Here is a 19,819-nt window from a genome sequence, read left to right on the forward strand (position 1 = left end):
GGACTTGGCACCGCCCACACTGCCAAACCTACCAATACCTGGTCACATGATCATGGGATCACTGTGCTGGGTTGGCCAGCAAACTCGCCTGACCTAAACCCCATAGAGAATCTGTGGGGGATTGTGAAGAGGAAGATGAGAGACACCAGACCAAACAATGGAAATGAGCTGAAGGCCGCTATCAAAGCAACCTGGGCTTCCATAGCATCTCAGCAGTGCCACAGGCTGATCGCCTCCATGCCACGCCGCATTGATGCAGTAATTCATGAAAAAGGAGCCCCGACCAAGTATTGAGTGCCTACTATACTGTACATGGACAGACTTTTCACTAAGCCAACATTTCTGTATTAAAAATCCTTTTTTTTTTTATTGGTCTTATGTAATATTCTAATTTTCTGAGATACTGAATTTTGGGGTGTCACTAGCTATAAGCCATAATCATCAACATTATAAGAAAGAAATGCTTGAAATCTATCACTCTGTGTGTAACACATCTATATAAAATATAGGAGTTTACCTTTTTGAATTGAATTACTGAAATAAATTAACTTTTTGATGATATTCTAATTTTATTAGATGCACCTGTATAATGTTTAGGGGGTTCTAAGTAGTTTTCTAGCAAAAAAAATGATGTTTTTTTATATGTAGGAGAGAATTATCAGAATTGGCCGGGAAGTGATTAGGAAAATAGGACACACAACATGAAATGGATCTTTTTCAGACAATCATTTATATGTCTTAGCTGTACACATATATACAGTGAGGGGAAAAAAGTATTTGCCCCCTTCGCAAAACATGGCTTGGTACTTGGTGGCAAAACCCTTGTTGGCAATCACAGAGGTCAGACGTTTCTCGTAGTTGGCCACCAGGTTTGCACACATCTCAGATGGGATTTTGTCCCACTCCTCTTTGCAGATTCTATCCAAGTCATTAAGGTTTCGAGGCTGACATTTGGTAAATCGAACCTTCAGCTCCCCTCCACATATTTTCTATGAATTTAGGGCCTGAAGACTGGCTAGGCCACTCCAATACCTTAATGTGCTTCTTCTTGAGCCACTCCTTTGTTGCCTTGGCCGTGTGTTTTAGGTCATTGTCATGCTGGAATACCCATCCATGACCCATTTTCAATGCCCTGGCTGAGGGAATGAGGTTCTCACACAAGATTTGACGGTACATGGCCCCCGTTCATCGTCCCTTTGATGCGGTGAAGTTGTCCTGTCCCTTTAGCAGAAAAAACACCTCCAAAGCATAATGTTTTAAGCTCCATGTTTTACAGTGTGGATGGTGTTCTTAGGGTCATAGGCAGCATTCCTCCCTCCTTTGTTGTCTTGGCCGTGTGTTTTGGGTCATTGTCATGCTGGAATACCCACCCACAACCCATTTTCAGTGCCCTGGCTGAGGGAAGGAGGTTCTCACCCAAGATTTGATGGGACATGGCCCCGTCCATCGTCTATTTGATGCGGTGAAGTTGTCCCCTTAGCAGAAAAACACCCCCAAAGCATAATGTTTCCACCTCCATGTTTGACGGTGGTGATGGTGTTCTTGGGGTCATAGGCAGCATTCCTCTTACTCCAAACACGGCGAGTTGAGTTGATGCCAAAGAGCTAAATTTTTGTTTCATCTGACCACAACACTTTCACCAAGTTCTCCTCTGAATCATTCAGATGTTCATTAGCAAACTTCAGATGGGCCTGTACATGTACTTTCTTGAGCAGCGGGACCTTGCGGGCGCTGCAGGATTTCAGTCCTTCATGGTGTAGTGTGCTACCAATTGTTTTCTTGGTGACTATGGTCCCAGCTGCCTTGAGATCATTGACAAGATTCTCCCGTGTAGTTCTGGGCTTATTCCTCACCGTTCTCATGATCATTGAAACTTCACAAGGTGAGATCTTCCATGGAGCCCCAGATCGAGGGAGATTGACAGTTATTTTGTGTTTCTTCTATTTGCGAATAATCGCATTAACTGTTGTCACCCTCTCACCAAGCTGCTTGGCGATGGTCTTGTAGTCCATCCCAGCCTTGTGTGCGTCTAAAATCTTGTCCCTGACATCCTTGGACAGCTCTTTGGTCTTGGCCATGGTAGAGAGATCGGAATCTGATTGTTTCTGTGGACAGGTGTCTTTTATACAGGTAACAAGCTGAGATTAGGAGCACTCCCTTTAAGAGAGTCCTCCTAATCTAAGCTTGTTACCTGTATAGAAGACACCTGGGAGCCAGAAATCTTATTGATTGATAGGGGATCAAATACTTATTTCACTCATTAAAATGCAAATCAATTTATAACTTTATTGAAATGCATTTTTCTGGATATTTTTGTTATTATTCTGTCTCTCACTGGTAAAATAAACCGACCATTAAAATTATAGACTGATCATTTCTTTGTCAGTGGGCAAACGTACAAAATCAGCAGGGTATCAAATACTTTTTTCCCCTCACTGTAGAAGAGTAGGTTGTCCTTTGAACAATTAATTAAATAAAACGGAAAAAAAGGACTAAAATATCCTCATCTTTATTATACAATTGTCCTATAGATGGAACACCCAATGAAATGCCACCATATATTTATCTGTAGATGTGATTTCAGTGAAGAACATTTCCTGTGATAATGCTCGTACAATGTTTCTTCTGGTGTCTAAGGAGATCCCTTTTCTGAAGGAAACGTTTCTCGCAGTCCGAACATGAAAACGGACGTTCACCAGTGTGAATTCTCTGGTGTCTAAGTAGATAGGTTTTCCACGGAAAACTCTTCCCGCACTCCGAACATGAAAAACGATGCTCGCCTGTGTGGCTTCCCTGGTGTCTAAGAAGGTCTCCTTTCTCGATAAAAGATTTCCCGCACTGTGAACATGAAAAGGGACGCTTGCCCGTGTGCATTTTCTGGTGTCTGAGAAGATTTCCTTTCTGGATGTAAGACTTCCCGCACTCCGAACACGAAAAAGGACGATCCCCCGTGTGAATTCTCTGATGCCTGAGGAGATCTCCTTTCTGGGTGAAACATTTACCGCACTGTGAACATGAAAAAGGACGATCACCTGTGTGAATTCTTTGATGTCTGAGAAGGTCACCTTTCTGAATGAAGCACTTCCCGCACTCTGAACAGGAAAAAGGACGCTCGCCCTTGCAGTTTTTCTCCTGGACGGGAAGGTCTTGTTTGCAACCGAAGCTTCTGCAATCTGAGCATGAGAAAAGACCCTCGCTTTTGCGGAATCTATTCCACATGAAACATTTCCCACACTCTGAGCACGGAACTGGATACTCGCTTGTGGGTGACCTTGGGTCTACAGGAGGAGATGACTCCGATTTACTGTAGGGACGATCTGCTGTAGACGATCTGTAGGGATTAGACAGATCTGAGGAGCTATCCGCACTGTAAAGTCTTGGATGATTCAGTTTGGGGAAAGTTTGCAGCTCTTTAGGGCTGGAGAGATCTGTCAGTCTATCCGGAGAGTGATGGATGTTTTTAGGGTCAAGGTTCACTGTTGGGGAATACTGCGTGATGTCATTATCGTCTGCATTATAATTGAGGTATAAACCAAGATGTCCCTCTGAGGTATTTTGGACCCCGTCTCTACCTGTTGAAAAAAAATATATTAAAAAAACCTTCTTTTTTATGATAGTATGGATAAGAGGTCAATACCCCATTGGTGAAGACTGTATGAGTGGGCGGCGACTGTCGGAGGACGTAAGAGAAACCTTCTTTTTTATGATAGAAATAATAACCAAGTGGTCACTCCTCAATTATGAATGCCAACATCCCCAAATCTTTTCCTATACCTTACCTAGATACAGTGGGGGAAATAATGATTTGATCCCCTGCAGATTGTGTAAGTTGCCCACTTACAAATGAATGAAAGGTCTATAATTTTTTTTATCACAGATGTATTTTAAATGATAGAGACCGAATATCAACCAAAAATCCAGATAAAACAAATGTTATAAATGGAGTTGCAGTTCAGTGAGTAAAATAAGTATTTGATTCCCCCAAGCAAAACATGACTTAGTAGTTGGTGGAGAAACCCTTGTTGGAAGCACAGAGGTAAGACGTTTCTTGTAGTTGGCGACCAGGTTTGCACACATCTCAGGAGGGATTTTGGTCAACTCTTCTTTACAGATATTCTCGAAATCCTTGAGGTTTCTTGGCTGTCGCTTGGCAACTCCGAAGTTTCAGCTCCCTCCTAAATTTTCTATAGGATTAAAGTCTGGAGACTGGCTAGGCCACTTCATGACCCTAACATGTTTCTTCTTGAGCCACTCCTTTGTTGCCTTTGTCGTGTGTTTTGGGTCATTGTCATGCTGGAATACCCATCCATGACCTATTTTCAATGCCTTGGCTGAGTGAAGGAGGTTCTCACCCAAGATTTGATGGTACATGGCCCCATCCATCGTCCCTTTGATGTGGTGAAGTTGTCCTGTCCCCCAAAGCATAATGCGGTATGTGTGGGTCATTGTCATACTGGATTAAGGTCTGGAGACTGACTAGGCCACTTCATGACCCTAACGTGTTTCTTCTTGAGCCACTCCTTTGTTGCCTTTGTCATGTGCTTTGGGTCATTGTCATGCTGGAAGACCCATCCACGACCCATCTTCAGTGCTCTGGCTGAAGGAAGAAGGTTCTCATCCAATATTTTACAATTCATGGCCCCGTACATTGGCCCATCAATGCGACAAAGTGGGCCTGTACCTTTAGCAGAAAAATAATCCCAAAGCATATTGTTTCCACCACCGTGCTTGTCTGTAGGGATGGTGTTCTTAGGGTCATAGTCAGCATTTTTTTTCCTCCAAACACGGTGAGTTGAGTTAATGCCAAAGAGCTAAATTTTGGTCTCATCTGACCACAGCACTTTCTCCCAATCCTTCTCTGAATCATTTAGCTGTTCACTGGCAAACTTCAGACGTTCCTGTACATGGGCCTTCTTGAGGAGGGGGACCTTGTGGGTGCTGCAGGATTTCAATTCATGGCGGCGTATTGGGGTATCAATGGTTTGTTTGGTGACTGTGGTCCCAACAGCCTTGAGATCATTCACAAGCTCCTCCCATGTAGTTATGGGCTGATCCCTCACTTTTCTCATGATCATCCTTATCTCCATGAGGAGAAATCTTGAATGGAGCTCCAGACCGAAGGCGATTGATGGTTATTTTTGTATTTCTTCCATTTGCGAATAATCGCTCCAACAGTTGTTTCCTTCTCGCCAAGCTTCTTGCTGATGGTCTTGTAGCCAATTCCAGCCTTGTGCAGGTCTACAATCTTCTCCCTGATGTCCTTTGACAGCTCTTTGGTCTCGCCCATGATGGTGAGGTTGGAATTGAAGAAAGAGATTCTGTGGACAGGTGTCTTTTATAGACATAATGAGTTGTCATCAGGAGCACCGTCTTAAATTGACAGGACTCATTTGTGTAGCACATGAGCACATACTGTAGATCAGGGGTCTTCAAACTATGGCCCTCCAGTTGTTCAGGAACTACAATTCCCATCATGTCTGGGATTGTCAGAGTTTTACAATGCCTCATGGGATGTGCAGTTCCGCAACAGCTGGAGGGCCGTAGTTTGAGGATCCCTGCTGTAGATAGTCTGTCCAGAATTTTTGTTGGTTGGTAGGGGATCAAATACTTATTTTACTCACTGAACTGCAACTCCATTCATACCATTTGTATCATGTGTTTTTTTTTTTTTTGATTTTTGGTTAATATTCTGTCTCTATCATATAAAATACACCTATGATAACAATTATAGTCCCTTCATTTCTTTGTAAGTGGGCAAACTTCCAAACTCTGCAGGGGATCAAATCATTATCCCCCCCGTACCTTATAAGATTACACAAACCCCCCAAACATTATATATTTTCTGAAAGCAGACACCCTAGAGCAGTGGTGGCGAACCTTGGCACCCCAGATGTTTTGGAACTACATTTCCCATGATGCTCATGCAGTCTGCAGTGTAGTTGAGCATCATGGGAAATGTAGTTCCAAAACATCTGGAGTGCCAAGGTTTGCCATCACTGCCCTAGAGGATAAAATACCGGTAGTTCCACTTTTTTATGTCATGCGATATTACCGCAAAGGTCTAGGAAGCACTAAATTATAGTAACAAAAAAAAACATTAAAAGTTAATTTTAGGGGGCAAAAAAATTCAATAAATTACCCAATTTTTGATCAAATCTAAAATCGGAGGTTGCACGAGTAAATAGATACTCAACATGTCAAACCTTAAATTTGCATGCGCCTGTGAAATGGCAACAAAAGTCAGTATTTTCCATGGGCGATGTTTTAAAAGCCCCCTATAGGTCATCGGTTTAGCGTTACAACCCAATGCGTTTCAAACAAACTTTATTCCTCGGGTGAGGGAGAACAGACCCAAACGATCATGATAAATATAGAGCCAACATCAATGCTCTGCTAAAAAGCCAGAGAACCCCCCAGGTAAACTCCAAGGAGAGGAATGCCTGCCTCAGAACAACCCAAGGCGCCACATCTTCTATATGAGTATCGCTTGGGCTAATACAAGAAGTGAGGACCAATCCACACTTTAAGTAATGGCCCAATCCCAAATCACAGGGTGGCTCCACAGCAACATTTATGAATTGTAAGGGCAATGCTCAAAGTCTGTTGTTTTCTGTGGTGCTCCTCTCCGATTTCCTTCACTTGGACCACTACTGCTCATATAAGATGCCACAATAATCTGACCATGTTCCTCTATTGGTTGATTGCACCTACAGGAGGTGCTAGCCTACTCAGATGGCCACTGAAGAACTTGTCTGAGGACATTTCCAGTCCACCCTATGTCTTGGATCTTACTTCTAGTGTTGAAGCATAGAAAACCGCATCCCAAGTCATGTGTCAAACACATGACTTGGGATGTGTTTGACACATGACTTGGGATGCGGTTTTCTATGCTTCAACACTAGAAGTGAGATCCAAGACATAGGGTGGACTGGAAATGTCCTCAGACAAGGACATTTCCAGTCCACCTCCCAGGGCTTAAACATGGAGGACCTCCATGATTAAGTCCGGGGGGGGGGGGGGGGCTCACTCCTTTTAGCCCACGCCCCAATGTGTTTCACCCCACCCTGGGACCTAATCAAGGAGGACATCCATGACACATTCATGATTAAGCTCCAGGGGGCTTACTACATCGAGGCCACACCCCAACGTGTTTTGCCCCACCCTGGGACTTAATCATGAAGGAGCTCCTAGACACGTCCATGATTTAGCCCCAGGGCGAAACGCATTGGGGGCGGGGCCTAGACAGAGCGAACTGAGGCTGCTGCTATTTGTTTGAGACATGACTTAGGATGGTGTGCTGTTACTGGAATGTTTTGTATGCTTCTACAGTGTGAGTTAGGATGGACTCGTTTCCAGCCTGCACCCTTTAGCAGGAACCCACAGAATGGGACCAGTGTAGCCTAAGTGGAGATCCGAAGCTGCATTTACTTCTAGTGTCGGTTTTAAACACATGAACACCACAGCCCAAACCACCCACTGATAGACAAATCTACGAATAGAGGTGGACAGCACAGGTCTCCATGTCTACAACTCGCGATGGCTCCAGGACTTATTACCTGCACCCATATCTAGAAATGATTCCTCCTCTTTAATAATTATCCTTATTCCCTTCTCCTCCATAGACTGCTGATCACTCCTCACATTCATCTCTACTTCTTCCTTTTTATCCTCGAATTTCCTTTTAATAAGACGGGGACATCTCTCTGGTGGGTTCCCATTACTGGATCCATCTGTAGGAAACACACACACTGACTGAATACATTGTTTCTATGTGTTTATCAGATGATGGGGATCTAGGTGGATCCTCCGTACTGCTCTCTCCTTTACAATAAAGTCTCCTCTTACCCGGTGATGTGAGGGGCGGCTGATTCTCCATCATGACGTCCTTGTAGAGATCCTTGTGTCCTTCTAAATACTCCCACTCCTCCATGGAGAAATAGACAGTGACATCCTGACACCTTATAGGAACCTGACACACACAATGATACAGTCACCATCCAGACACATCCCTTGTCTGTTACTGGATAATGTCCCAGAATTCCCGGCACCGCTCACCTCTCCTGTCAGCAGCTCCATTATCTTGTTGATGACAAGTAGGATCGTCCTCTTGTTCTTCTCAGGTGTCGGGGAGTGAGGTGGGGATGGTAGATGGCTGCTGGGTGGCTCATTAGACATCTTCTTTACTAATTCATAATCCTTTTATAAAATAGAAACTAAAAACGATCACTGCTTACATTACTAGAATATTTTCTTCCTAATTTAGATAAAAGTGATGTCATGTGACCTCCCAGAATCCTCCTCACCTCTCCGGTCAGGTCTGTGTTTTATTAATAGAGATAAGAGTGATGTCATGTGACCTCCCAGAATCCTCCTCACCTCTCCGGTCAGGTCTGTGTTTTATTAGTAGAGATAAGAGTGATGTCATGTGATCTCCCAGAATCCTCCTCACCTCTCCAGTCAGGTCTGTGTTTTATTAATAGAGATAAGAGTGATGTCATGTGACCTCCCAGAATCCTCCTCACCTCTCCAGTCAGCAGGTAGATGATCTCCAGGGTGAGGTCCAATAACCTTGTGGCCATCTGACTCTGGTCCTCTTCCATCCTCATTGATGTGGTCATATGACCTATATAGGATGCTTCTCTCTCTGTAGATGGATCATAGATGAAAGTGTGGGGGTTTCTACAATGTACAGAATTCTCTGTACAGCACTGCGGTATATGTCAGAGCTATATAAATGTATAATAATAATAGTGTGTGACTGTGGGGGAGGGGACATTAGAGTGTAAGCTCCTCTGGTACAGAGACTGATGTGATTGGCTCAGTGATCTCTGTACAGCACTGTGGTATATGTCAGAGCTATATAACTCTATAATAATAATAGTGTGGGACTGTGGGGGAGGGGACATTAGAGTGTAAGCTCCTCTGGTAAAGAGACTGCTGTGATTGGCTCAGTGATAATCTATATACTATATGTGCGTATCATCACCTCCTGGAGATAAAAGACATCACAGTGACTATGGAGGAAGAGGACGAAACATGACAGGGGGGGGGGGGTTACTGGGTGTAAATATAAAATAATATCTTATTACCTCCTCTGCTGCCAGTTCCAGCAATGTCTCCTCTCTACTCCCTCCCAACTCACCTTTCACCCAAAACTTCCTGCCTGTACTTTACCTCACTTCCTGTCTGTAGTTTCCATAGTGACCTAAATATGTATTAGATCATGGATTCCCAAACTACGGCCCTGCAGCTGTTGCAGAACTACCCATCCCATGAGGCATTGTAAAACTCCGACATTCACAGACATGACTAAGCCTGATGGGAATTGTAGTTCCTGAACAACTGGAGGGCCATAGTTTGGGAATACCTGTATTAGATCACTGTCTTGTCATTAGTAGAGGAACCTCAGCCTTCGTTTGCAAAGTTTTACATTGGTTGAGACTCCATGAGCTTTGGTCAACAGTCCACTTCCACTTTGATGTTTGGAGATTGGAGAAAGGACTCCCTGCTTGCAGGGATGTGGGTGGGGGAGCCTGGGGGACACTGTCCATCAGTTTGCCTTCAGAGTAGATTTAATATTTAAAAAAAAAAAAAATCACATTAGGGAATAAACATACACAAGTTTAAAATTAAAGTACACCCATCATCAGTTCTAACGTACAGTGCCTTGAAAAAGTATTCACACCCCCTTGAAATGTTCCACATTCTGTCATGTTACAACCAAAAACGTAAATTTATTTTATTGGGCTTTTATGTGATAGACCGACACAAAGTGGCACATAATTGTGAAGTGGAAGGAAAATGATAAATGGTTTTCAAAATGTTTTACAAATAAATATGTGAAAAGTGTGGCATGTAGTCTCTGCTCTAATTTATCCTAAAGGTGTTCTATGGGGTTGAGGTCAGGCCAGTCAAGTTCCTCCACCCCAAACTCCCTCATCCAGGTCTTCGTGGACCTTGCTGTGTGCACTGGTCCAAATCATTGGGTGGAGGGAGGATTATGGTGTGGAGTTGTTTTTCAGGGGTTGGGCTTGGCCCCTTAGTTCCAGTGAAGGGAACGCTTAAGGCGTCTGCATATCAAGACATTTTGGACGATTTCATGCTCCCAACTTTGTCAAGGCCAGTCAAGTTACTACCCCAAACTCGCTCATCCATGTCTTCATGGACCTTGCTTTGTGCACTGGTCCAAATCATTTGGTAGAGGGGGGATTATGGTGTGGGGTTGTTTTTCAGGGGTTGGGCTTGGCCCCTTAGTTCCAGTGAAGGGAACTCTTAAGGCGTCAGCATACCAAGACATTTTGGACAATTTCATTGTCCCAACTTTGTGGGAACAGTTTGGGGATGGCCCCTTCCTGTTCCAACATGACTGCGTACCAGTGCACAAAGCAAGATCCATAAAGACATGGATGAGCGAGTTTGGGATGGAAAAACTTGACTAGAGTGGAGACTGTGAGCCAGGCCTTCTTGTTCAACATCAGTGCCTGACCTCACAAATGCACTGCTGGAAGAATGGTCAAGCATTCCCGTAAACACACTTCTAAACCTTGGACAGCTAATCGTGGACAGCCTTCCCAGAAGAGTTGAAGTTGTTATAGCTGCAAAGGTTGGGCCAACTCAATATTGAACCCTACGGACTAAGACTGGGAGGCCATTACAGTTCATGTGCGTGTAAAGGCAGGTGTCCCAATACTTTTGACAATATAGTGTATCTGTAGATCAAGCGCCATGGCAAGAGAAGTTATTTCCTTATTATATTCTAATATCCGTAGTAAGACAACCTGCCAGGGAGTAGCCAACTTAGTAAATCCTCCTGATTTTCCTATTGCTCATAATGGAAAGTAGAGCTCAATAAAATGCTACTCAAGACTTGGGTGAGATCTGGCTTCATCTACCCCTCTACATCCACAAGCTCCCATAATGTCTAAGCTTTGGAAAGCTCCGACAAGGTAATGCCTTGGGAGCACAATGTGAAGACTCCGGCAAGACTCCGTAGGTCCTGGCAAGGCTAAGGGGCACAACCTTATCTGAAGGATGAAAGCTAATTGGATGGATTTTTCTCCTGAACTCTAGTCTGCATTTCATCTAAAGGACTACTACAATTTCTTCCCGTTATCCCCCATTAAGCTCCGATACGTCCTCCTTCATCTGCTTCACTTCTTCAATTGTAAGACCACTGTAAGGCCATTCAGGAAGGATCCTCTTCTCTTCCAGTCTCCTAGAGCCTACGTCTGTACTGTGTAATCTGCAATCCTTTATTATGTGATGTTACATAGTTGGAAAGTGTAGCGCCCTCCAGGGTCTACTGAAGGCAGGGTGCGACCTCCAGAGGCAGGGAGCGAGCTAACATTTACCCCAGGGCTGACTTCATGGCTATAATGGGGAGTTTTGAACAAATATTGGGCGCCAGTCACTTTTTATCTTTTTAATGCTATAATGTAGAACGAAAGAGGGTAGTAGGAGGGAGGGTTAGGGGTCTCAGATACCATTAGCAGATCACTTACAGACTCCTTGGATCTTGAAAGAAGGTAGGAGGAGGGAGGGTTATCGGTCTCAAATACCAGTAGCAGATCACTTACAGACTCCTTGGATCAAGAAAAAGTACAGCTTCACAGTACCAGAACCTTTACGCCGACCAGGTGATACTGCAAACACGTTTCAGATTGTAGAATAAGATCCAGCTTCACATTGCCAGAACCTTTAAGCCGACCTGGCAACACTGCAAGCACGTTTTAGATGTAGATGCGTCCTCCAAACAAGTCATCAGGCTCTCCAGAGAGACCAGCCTTCATCCTGGCTATCTCCAGCAAGGGTCCTCCTCTAGATCTTCTCAATTTGGCTTGGCTTCCTCCACACTGGGCAAGACAGCCTAAGGACCACCTCAGGATTAGTAGGCCCCAGACCTGTTTTTGACAGGTACCCTTCCCCACTTCCGGGAGACAGCGCCGCGGCACTGTCCCTCAGAAATTCCGTCCCCTTTTTCCTCTCCCCCGCCGCCGAGCCAATGAGAATGCGCAGTAGGGAACCGGCTGTGAGGCCGAAAGGCTTCATTGCCGGTTTCCCTTTAGAGAACATATGTCAAACACAAGGCCCGTGGGCCGAATCTGGCCCTCTAGACCTTATCAAGTGGCCTTGGCACCCATTTCTGCAGCCGGAACATGGTGAAACACCATTCTTTTTTTCACAATAAAAGTTTATTGAAAGATGCAGCAGTACAATATTCTACCACCTCCAGCTCTGGCCCTCGGCTCCCCGCTGTCGCTTGCAAACACAGCAGCTCTCGGAAGTAACAGAACCCTGCACACACTAATGGCAGGAACAGATCTCCAGAATCTGAGAGAGAGAGCGGCCTCTTTGAAAGGTTAATAAAAAAAAACTTGGTCCTTTAACCACTTGCCGACCAGCCGCCGCAGTTATAGGGCGGCACGTTCCTGGCAAATCGCCGTACCTGTACAGCGGTCTGCAGGAGCGATCCTGGGGGCGCGCACTCGCCCACTCGCCAGCGGGGGAAGCCGATCCACAGGGCCGGCGGCTGCAACTACCACCGGGCACCCGCGATCGCTCCCCGTGAAGAGAGAACGGCGGTCTGTTGTTGTAAATACAGCAGACCATTGTTCTCTCTGGAATCAGTACAGAGCTCCTGTGTTCCTCCTATTTAGGAACACAGGTCTTTGTGTTGATATTACAAGCCCACCCCGCTCACAATTAGAAAACACCCCCTAGGCTCACACTTAACTCTTTGATCGCCCCTCGGTTAACCCCTTTCCTGCCAGTGACATTATTGCAGTAACAGTGCATATTTATAGCACTGATTACTGTAGTAATGTCACTGGTCCCCCCAAAAGTGTCAAAAATGTCAGTTAGGGGTCCAATCTGTCCGCCGCAATGTCGCAGTCCCGCTAAAAATCACAGATTGCCGCCATTACTAGTAAAAAATTACAAAAATAAAAATGACAAATCTTTCCCGTAGTTTGTAGACGCGATAACTTTTGTGCAATTCAATCAAAATACTCTTATTGGGATTTTATTTTACCAAAAATATGTAGCAGAAAACAAATTGGCCTAAAATGTTAAAAAAATTTTAATGTTTACATTTTTTTGGGGGGGAATTTCATATAAAAAAATGTGAAAAATATTGTTATTTTTGCAAAATTGTCGCTCTTTTTTTGTTTATAGCTCATGATCAAAAAATCGCACAGGTGATCAAATACCACCAAAAGAAAGCTCTGTTTGTGGGAAAAAAAGGATGTCAAATTAATTTGGGTACAGCGTCGCACGACCGCGCAATTGTCCGTTAAATTCACGCAGTGCCGAATCGCAAAATACCCCCTGGTCAGGAAGGGGGTAAAATCTTCCGGGGGTTAAGTGGTTAAAGTAACCCAGTGAAGTATCGCAAAAAATGGCCTAATCATTATGGGGGAAAATCTTCCGGTCCAGAAGTGGTTAGGGCCGTTGGGCGGAAGTGACGTCTGACGTCGCTCTGGTCCTCCAAGGGCATAGAGTCCAGTGGGGGGGCCATCTCTCCCTCACTCGACTTCCTGCCCAGCACCAGAGGACAGGATCGTTTTGCCTGCTACCCACGGCTCCGGCAAGCGGGGAAAACGACCGGGGAGTGGAGCGAGAGAGAGAGGGGCGCACCTTTCCCGCCGCACATAAAAGTGATCCCGCGGCAAATCCACCACTGGGACCACTTTTATGTGAAAGAGGACCGCCGGCCGTGGGAAAATATCTGGCTATCTGCTGCCATAACACCGGTATTTACCGTCAAAGTAGTAACGTAAATACGCAGTGGGCAGTCCGGACCTGGTTAAATACTGTAAACACACAGATGTTTTACCTTTCATTTCTATTTTAAACTGAATGGATTCAAATATACTTTAATAGATGAACAGAGGCTTAAAGATGAACAGCATATTTATTTGAGCCTCAAAATAAACTTATACGATAATACAATTACATCCATCCACCAGATTATAATAAAGAAGAAGATGAGTACTAAAATGTCCTCCTTTGTATCAGACAATTGTTCTACGGATGAAACAACTAAATAAGTCCCACCAAACGCGTGTCGTCATTGGCACCAGCGGAATGACATTTTTGATGTGCAGTCAGATTTTTCTTTCCCAAAACATTTCCAATGCGCAGTCTTGCCGAGTGACTCTTCTGGTAATTACCGGGTTTGATTTTTGAAACTTTTCCAGCACCACGCCCATGAAAAAGGTCACCTGCCTTCATGAACTCTCTGGTGTCTAACAAGGATTCCTTTTTGATTAAAACTTTTCCCGCACTCAGTGCAGGAAAACGGACGCTCGCCCGTGTGAATTTTCTGATGTCTGTGAAGGAGTCCAACATCAGCAAAACATTTTCCGCACTCCTGGCAGGAAAAGGGACGCTCGCCCGTGTGACTTCTCTGGTGTATAAGAAGGTGTCCCTTCTGAACGTAAGACTTCCCGCACTCTGCGCAGGAGTAGGGGTGCTCCCCGCTGTGAATTTTCTGGTGTCGAAGAAGATCGCCTTTATGAATGAAACCTTTCCCGCACTCCGTACACTGAAAAGGACGCTCACCTGTGTGACTTCTTTGATGGGAAACCAGGTCTGCTTTCCGAATGAAACGTTTCCCGCAGTCCGTACATGAAAAGGGACGCTCGCCAGTGTGAATTCTCTGGTGTACGATAAGTTTTCCCTTCTCGCTGAAACTTTTCCCGCACTCTGAGCATGAAAATGTACGTACGCCGGTGTGACTTCGCTGGTGTCTAAGAAGTTCCCCTTTCCCCATAAAAGATTTCCCGCACTCTAAACACGGTAAAGGCTCTTTGTCCATGTGTGTTTTCTGGTGTTTGAGGAGGTTTACTTTCTGAACGTAAGATTTCCCACACTCTGGACAGGAAAAAGGGCGCTCCCCAGTGTGGATTTTCTGGTGTCTAAGGAGGTCTCCTTTTTGAGTGAAACTCTTCCCACACTCTGTGCACTGAAAAGGACGTTCGCCCGTGTGACTTCTCTCATGTCTAAGAAGATCTTGTCCTCGAATAAAGCTCTTCTCACAGTATGAACATGGCCAAGGACGCGGAAGCGGGCGGCTCCTTCCATCTATGGCAGAAGAGGAATTAGATAGTGTGATTGATTTCACAAAAAATGTTTTATTATCTGTGTGTGATGCTTGAACCCCTTAGAGCCGGCTCCTGATGGCCCTTAACGAGGTTTAGAATTGCGGGAGGCGGGGCTTATTGTCATGTGACTGCCGTAAATTTGCTGTCACAGCGGTCACATGATCGGAAATCTCCCGAAGTATCAGGAGCGTGCAGGGCATGCGCTATCCGCATAGCTCTATCAGGGCTATTGCACGCAATTATGCGGCTGCTCAGCGCCAAAGCCTGCCTGCTGAGAGGCCGCATATTTGCACGCGTTCAGCGACTAGGGGTTACAATAAATACTTACCCCTCCTTTCCAGATCTGTCCCCTCCAGACTCTCCTCTCTCCAATCCAGCAATGATTTTCCTTCAGGCTGAATAATGGGCAGCGTCATTAAACCCACTTCCTGTTAGTGCGGAGCGTCAAGGACCCGCCCCCTGGGATGTCTCCTGCTGCCCCATAAGAAGGGTTGAAATTTAAGCACCACGCCACTGCTGAGAGGTCCAGATACAATTGTATTCCATTAAAGGTCAGGAGTACAGATCAAGAAATAGCCAACGTGTTTCCGGCGCCTACCTGCCCCCGTTATCAGGGCTTGACTGCTAACCAAATGAACAAACCAGTAGTGAACTGGACCCACAATGGTATTTATTCCAGTGTGAGTTGAAAGCACAGGCCTAATCAGCAGCTTGTTTGGCAGTTACTGGTTTGTTCACTTGGCTGTCAGTCAAGCCCTGATGAAGGGGGCACGTAGACCCCCAAATGCCTTGGCTATTTCTTGATCTGTACTCCTGACCTCTAATGTAAACCAGATTTCTACCACCAAAAGGCCAGTGCGGATTCATGCTCATGCACATGGCACACATGCTAATATAAATGAGTGAAAGATCAATGTCACTTATGCAGTGCCAGTTCAACGTTCACATATTTGTGCGCATGCGCGAACTCGCGCCCACATACGTGCGTATACCAATTAGCACTTGGCGCCCAGTGGCCTATTTAAACTGCTCTATCACAGTAAGCAGTTCCTGAATGGTCTTCAGCTCGTTCCTGTGTTCCCAAGACCTGATCTGCTGTACCTGCCTACTTGTTTTTGACCCAGCTTGCCTTTGGACTTTGCCTCTGCTCGTGCTTTAGCTCTGTTACCCAGTACTCCGACCTTGGTTTGTTTGCTGGATATGATCTGCCTGCTGACTTTGTACCGCATTGCCCGGCGGGTAAGGACCTTGGCCTATCTCCTGGACTGGCTTTGTCGGCTGATTCGGTGCCTCGCTGCCCGGTGATTGCTGACTGCTGCTTGTCTCCTGGTTCTGCTTCCGTCTCACGCTCCGGTGCCAAGCTGCTTCTGCATCCTGTTCCGAGGACTGCGACTACCAACTCTACCCTCCTACAGAGTGGACATCCTCAGCTAGCTGCTACAGCACTCATGCCATTTCTTGCCTTTACACTCTCTGTCCCCACCTTCAGGAGTGTTAGGCGGGAGGTGCAAGAAAGGCCTCCACAACATTCCAGTCTTTACCAGGTATGTGATATGACCTTTAATGGAATAAAGTTGTATCTGGATCTGGGCCTCTTAGCAGTGGTGTGGCGCTTAAATTGCTACCTTTCTTACATTACACTACAAGCCAAGGAGACTGTGGAGATCCTCTGGGGTGAAGAAGTCACTTGACCAGGAACCAGATCATTTACACCAACATTAACACCTTAAGACAACAAAAACACCAAAATAAACCTACGGGTCCAGTACTGTCTTCATATATGTAGAACTTCCACCTGACTACCATTTCAATATTAGCTTGTAGTAGGTAAAGTAAGCTTGTGAAAAAGGTTTGGCAATGGATAGAGATGAGTTGTAGACTTTGAGGAAGCCTGCAATTCAGGACTAAGGGCTAAGGGCAGGTTCAAAGGTTGTCAATCTTTCAGTACCCAGGTCTGAACCTGCGATCTCTGCTTGGTCTGGCAGTGTCTCTTCTCACTGAGCCACCTGAGAAGCTGGTCAGCTCCCTATCTGATCTCTTAAGACAACCTTGCCTTGTTTCAGGTGAACCTTAAACTCTTTGCTCCTCCCATGAACTTAAATAAGGCACACCTTTACACTTCCTGTTTACCAGATTATTGTGCTCTTCTTGCTCTTGTCATTCCTGCTGCAGCTCTTCACTGGAGCCTTCACTAGACCCTTGTCCTGTTCCTCAACTAGGCTTCTGCTTCATCCCAACCTGCAACCACTTGGTACTGACTTTTGGCTTGTTAATTGATTACACTTCTGCTGATTTCTACCTGCTCTATACCTGCTACTGGACCCCGGCTTGCTAACCTCCTGGTGTGGCCAATATCTTGCTCTTGTCATTCCTGCTGCTGCTCTTCACCACTGAACTTTGCCTTGTTCCTCAACTAGGCTTCTGCTTTATCCCAACCTGCAACCATGCTCTTCACTACTGACCTTTGTCTTGTTCCTCAACTACGCTTCTGCTTTATCCCAACCTGCAACCACTTGTGACTGACTTTTGGCTTGTTTATTGACCACACTTCTGCTTGATCCCTACCTGCTATATTTGCTACTGGACCCTGACTTCCTCACCTCCTGGTGGGGCCAATATCTTGATATTCTCATTCTTGCTGCTGCTCTTCACTACTGACCTTTGTCTTGTTACTCAATTAGGCTTCTGCTTCATGCAAACCTGCAACCACTTGGTACCAACTTTTGGCTTGTTTATTGACTATACTTCTGCTGATCCCTACCTGCTAATGGACCAGGGCTTGCTCACCTCCTGGTGGGGCCAATATCTTGCTCTTGTCATTACTGCTGCAGCTCTTTACTACTGACCTTTGCCTTGTTCCTCAACTAGGCTTCTGCTTCATCTCAACCTGCCACCACTTGTTACTGATTTTTGGCTTGTTTATGGACTACACTTCTGCTGATCCCTACCTGCTATATCTGCTACCTGCCCCTGGCTTGCTCATCTCCTGGTGGGGCCAAAATCTTGCTCTTGTCATTTCTACTGTTGCTCTTCGCTACTGACCTTTGTCTTGTTCCTCAACTACGTTTCTGCTTTATCTGAACCTGCAACCACTTGGTACTAACTTTTGGCTTGTTTATTGACTACACTTCTGCTTGATCCCTACTCGCTATATCTGCTACTGGAGCCCTGCTTGCTCACCCCCTGGTGGAGCGATCCTGAAGACCTCAACCTGGTACCAACATGCAGCAAAGCCTATCTCCACCCTCAGGAGCTTTGGTGAACACCAGGTAGACCCTGAACCTCAGGGGAGCTCACGTGATCCACCAGAGTCACCTGCTTGTGTATTTATCTAGCTGGATGGTGGGAGCCTCTATTGGTACGGGTCTCCACGCATGACCCCTGACCGTGACACAGTCACTGGAAGTGCAATTTTTGGAGCAACTGCAGACATCTTGAGCTTTACAAAAAGAACAATGTAGCCAGAGTTTTACCAACCAACAAGATCCCCAGCAATGGTATGTACTATGATGGTGGTGTTCACTGTAACTTTTTTTCTTTGGGGATCCCTATAAAGGGGGAAGGAGAGTAAGGTAGACCAAGCAAACATCACAGAGAACAGAAGAGCTGGAGCTGCATGCTCCAAACTCTCTGCCAGTCCCCAGCCCCTGCTCAGGTCAGATTGGGAGGCAGGATAAGGAGGCTCGTTAAAGCTGTAGGCTCTGCATGTGTAGTGTAATCCCTGCACGGGTAGGGAGAGAGGGATGTGAGCTCATATCCCATACAACAGGTGACACTTGTTCACTTTTCACCTGGTATCTGAGACAGTTTTCTACATGGAAAACTGCCACATTCTGTTTGTTAATTAGGTGCAGACCCAACGGTATCATCTATTTCCCTCTGAAACAGAAAATGGTGTAGGTGGCACAAATAGACCCGAGAAAGTCTATCTGCCTAATTGTTGTGGTGAACGTCACTCCGGACAGTTTCCTACGTCATTATAATGGCACATGAAGCTTAGGGTAATTCCCCGTATTGTTTCGATGTGTTTATCAGATAATGAGGGATCTAGGTGGACCCTTCCGTACTGTACTCTCCTTTACAATAAAGTCTCCTCTTACCCGGTGATGTGAGGGGTGGCTGATTCTCCATCATAACATCTTTGTAGAGATCATCTTACCTAAAGGTCTACAGATCCTCCAACACCAATACAACTAGTAGACCTGTTTCTGTAATAAGTGTTACCCACCTCTGTTGCCATCCAGAGAAGGTTCCTCCTCTTTAACTATCACTATCATTCCGACCTCCTCCGTAGACTGTTGATAATCTATCCCAGAGGTCTCCTCTTCTTCCTCCTTAACTTCAACTTTTATATACATCTGTTCTTCATGCTAAACCAACGAAAGGATAGAAAATAACATAAAAAATAAGCACAGGTAGACTGAGACTATATAAAAGAGTATAATCTCATAGTCTGGAGTCATTTCTGTATTCTACTCATTTACCTGATGATGGTGATGGATGGTGTGATCTTCCTGTGTGGAATCCCGGGAATACAGAGGACGGGGACATCTCTCTGGTGGGCTCCCATTACTGGATCCATCTGTAGGAAACACACACACTGACTGAATACATTGTTTCTATGTGTTTATCAGATGATGGGGGATCTAGGTGGACCCTCCGTACTGCTCTCTCCTTTACAATAAAGTCTCCTCTTACCCGGTGATGTGAGGGGC

The 19,819-nt window shown here is 45.4% G+C and overlaps 4 protein-coding genes across 5 annotated transcripts in view; all 4 read right to left on the bottom strand.

Moving 5' to 3' along the window:
• The window catches only part of LOC309564420 (uncharacterized protein), a gene marked incomplete at both ends in the record, with an annotated part of 648,900 nt that overhangs the window by 211,417 nt on the left and 417,664 nt on the right, over window positions 1-19,819 (bottom strand).
• Window positions 1-19,819, bottom strand: part of LOC309563485 (uncharacterized protein) — a gene marked incomplete at its 3' end in the record, with an annotated part of 314,854 nt that overhangs the window by 190,084 nt on the left and 104,951 nt on the right. The gene's annotated exons all lie outside the window — the stretch shown is intronic.
• Window positions 1-19,819, bottom strand: part of LOC309563489 (uncharacterized protein) — a gene marked incomplete at its 5' end in the record, with an annotated part of 118,075 nt that overhangs the window by 42,668 nt on the left and 55,588 nt on the right. The window contains 4 exon segments of the mRNA XM_082267882.1: window positions 11,134-11,242; window positions 14,223-15,084; window positions 19,333-19,474; window positions 19,589-19,686. Of these exon segments, the coding sequence (XP_082124008.1) occupies window positions 11,134-11,242; window positions 14,223-15,084; window positions 19,333-19,474; window positions 19,589-19,686 (1,211 nt within the window).
• On the bottom strand, window positions 2,494-8,942 carry LOC309562708 (uncharacterized protein). 2 transcript variants are annotated; one of them, XM_082266993.1, is made up of 5 exons: window positions 8,523-8,942; window positions 8,056-8,196; window positions 7,846-7,969; window positions 7,557-7,730; window positions 2,494-3,572 (listed from the first exon to the last, which is right to left on the bottom strand). In XM_082266993.1, the coding sequence occupies exons 1-5, from the start codon at window positions 8,616-8,618 to the stop codon at window positions 2,581-2,583; spliced, it is 1,527 nt and encodes a 508-aa protein (XP_082123119.1). In that variant the 5' UTR covers window positions 8,619-8,942; the 3' UTR covers window positions 2,494-2,580. The 2 variants fall into 2 exon arrangements, with proteins under 2 accessions (XP_082123119.1, XP_082123120.1); XM_082266994.1 differs by having other exon boundaries at window positions 8,056-8,213.

The sequence above is a fragment of the Pelophylax lessonae genome, assembly GCF_965119305.1.
Source record: "Pelophylax lessonae genome assembly, chromosome: 9".
NCBI classification, from domain to species: Eukaryota; Metazoa; Chordata; class Amphibia; order Anura; family Ranidae; genus Pelophylax; species Pelophylax lessonae.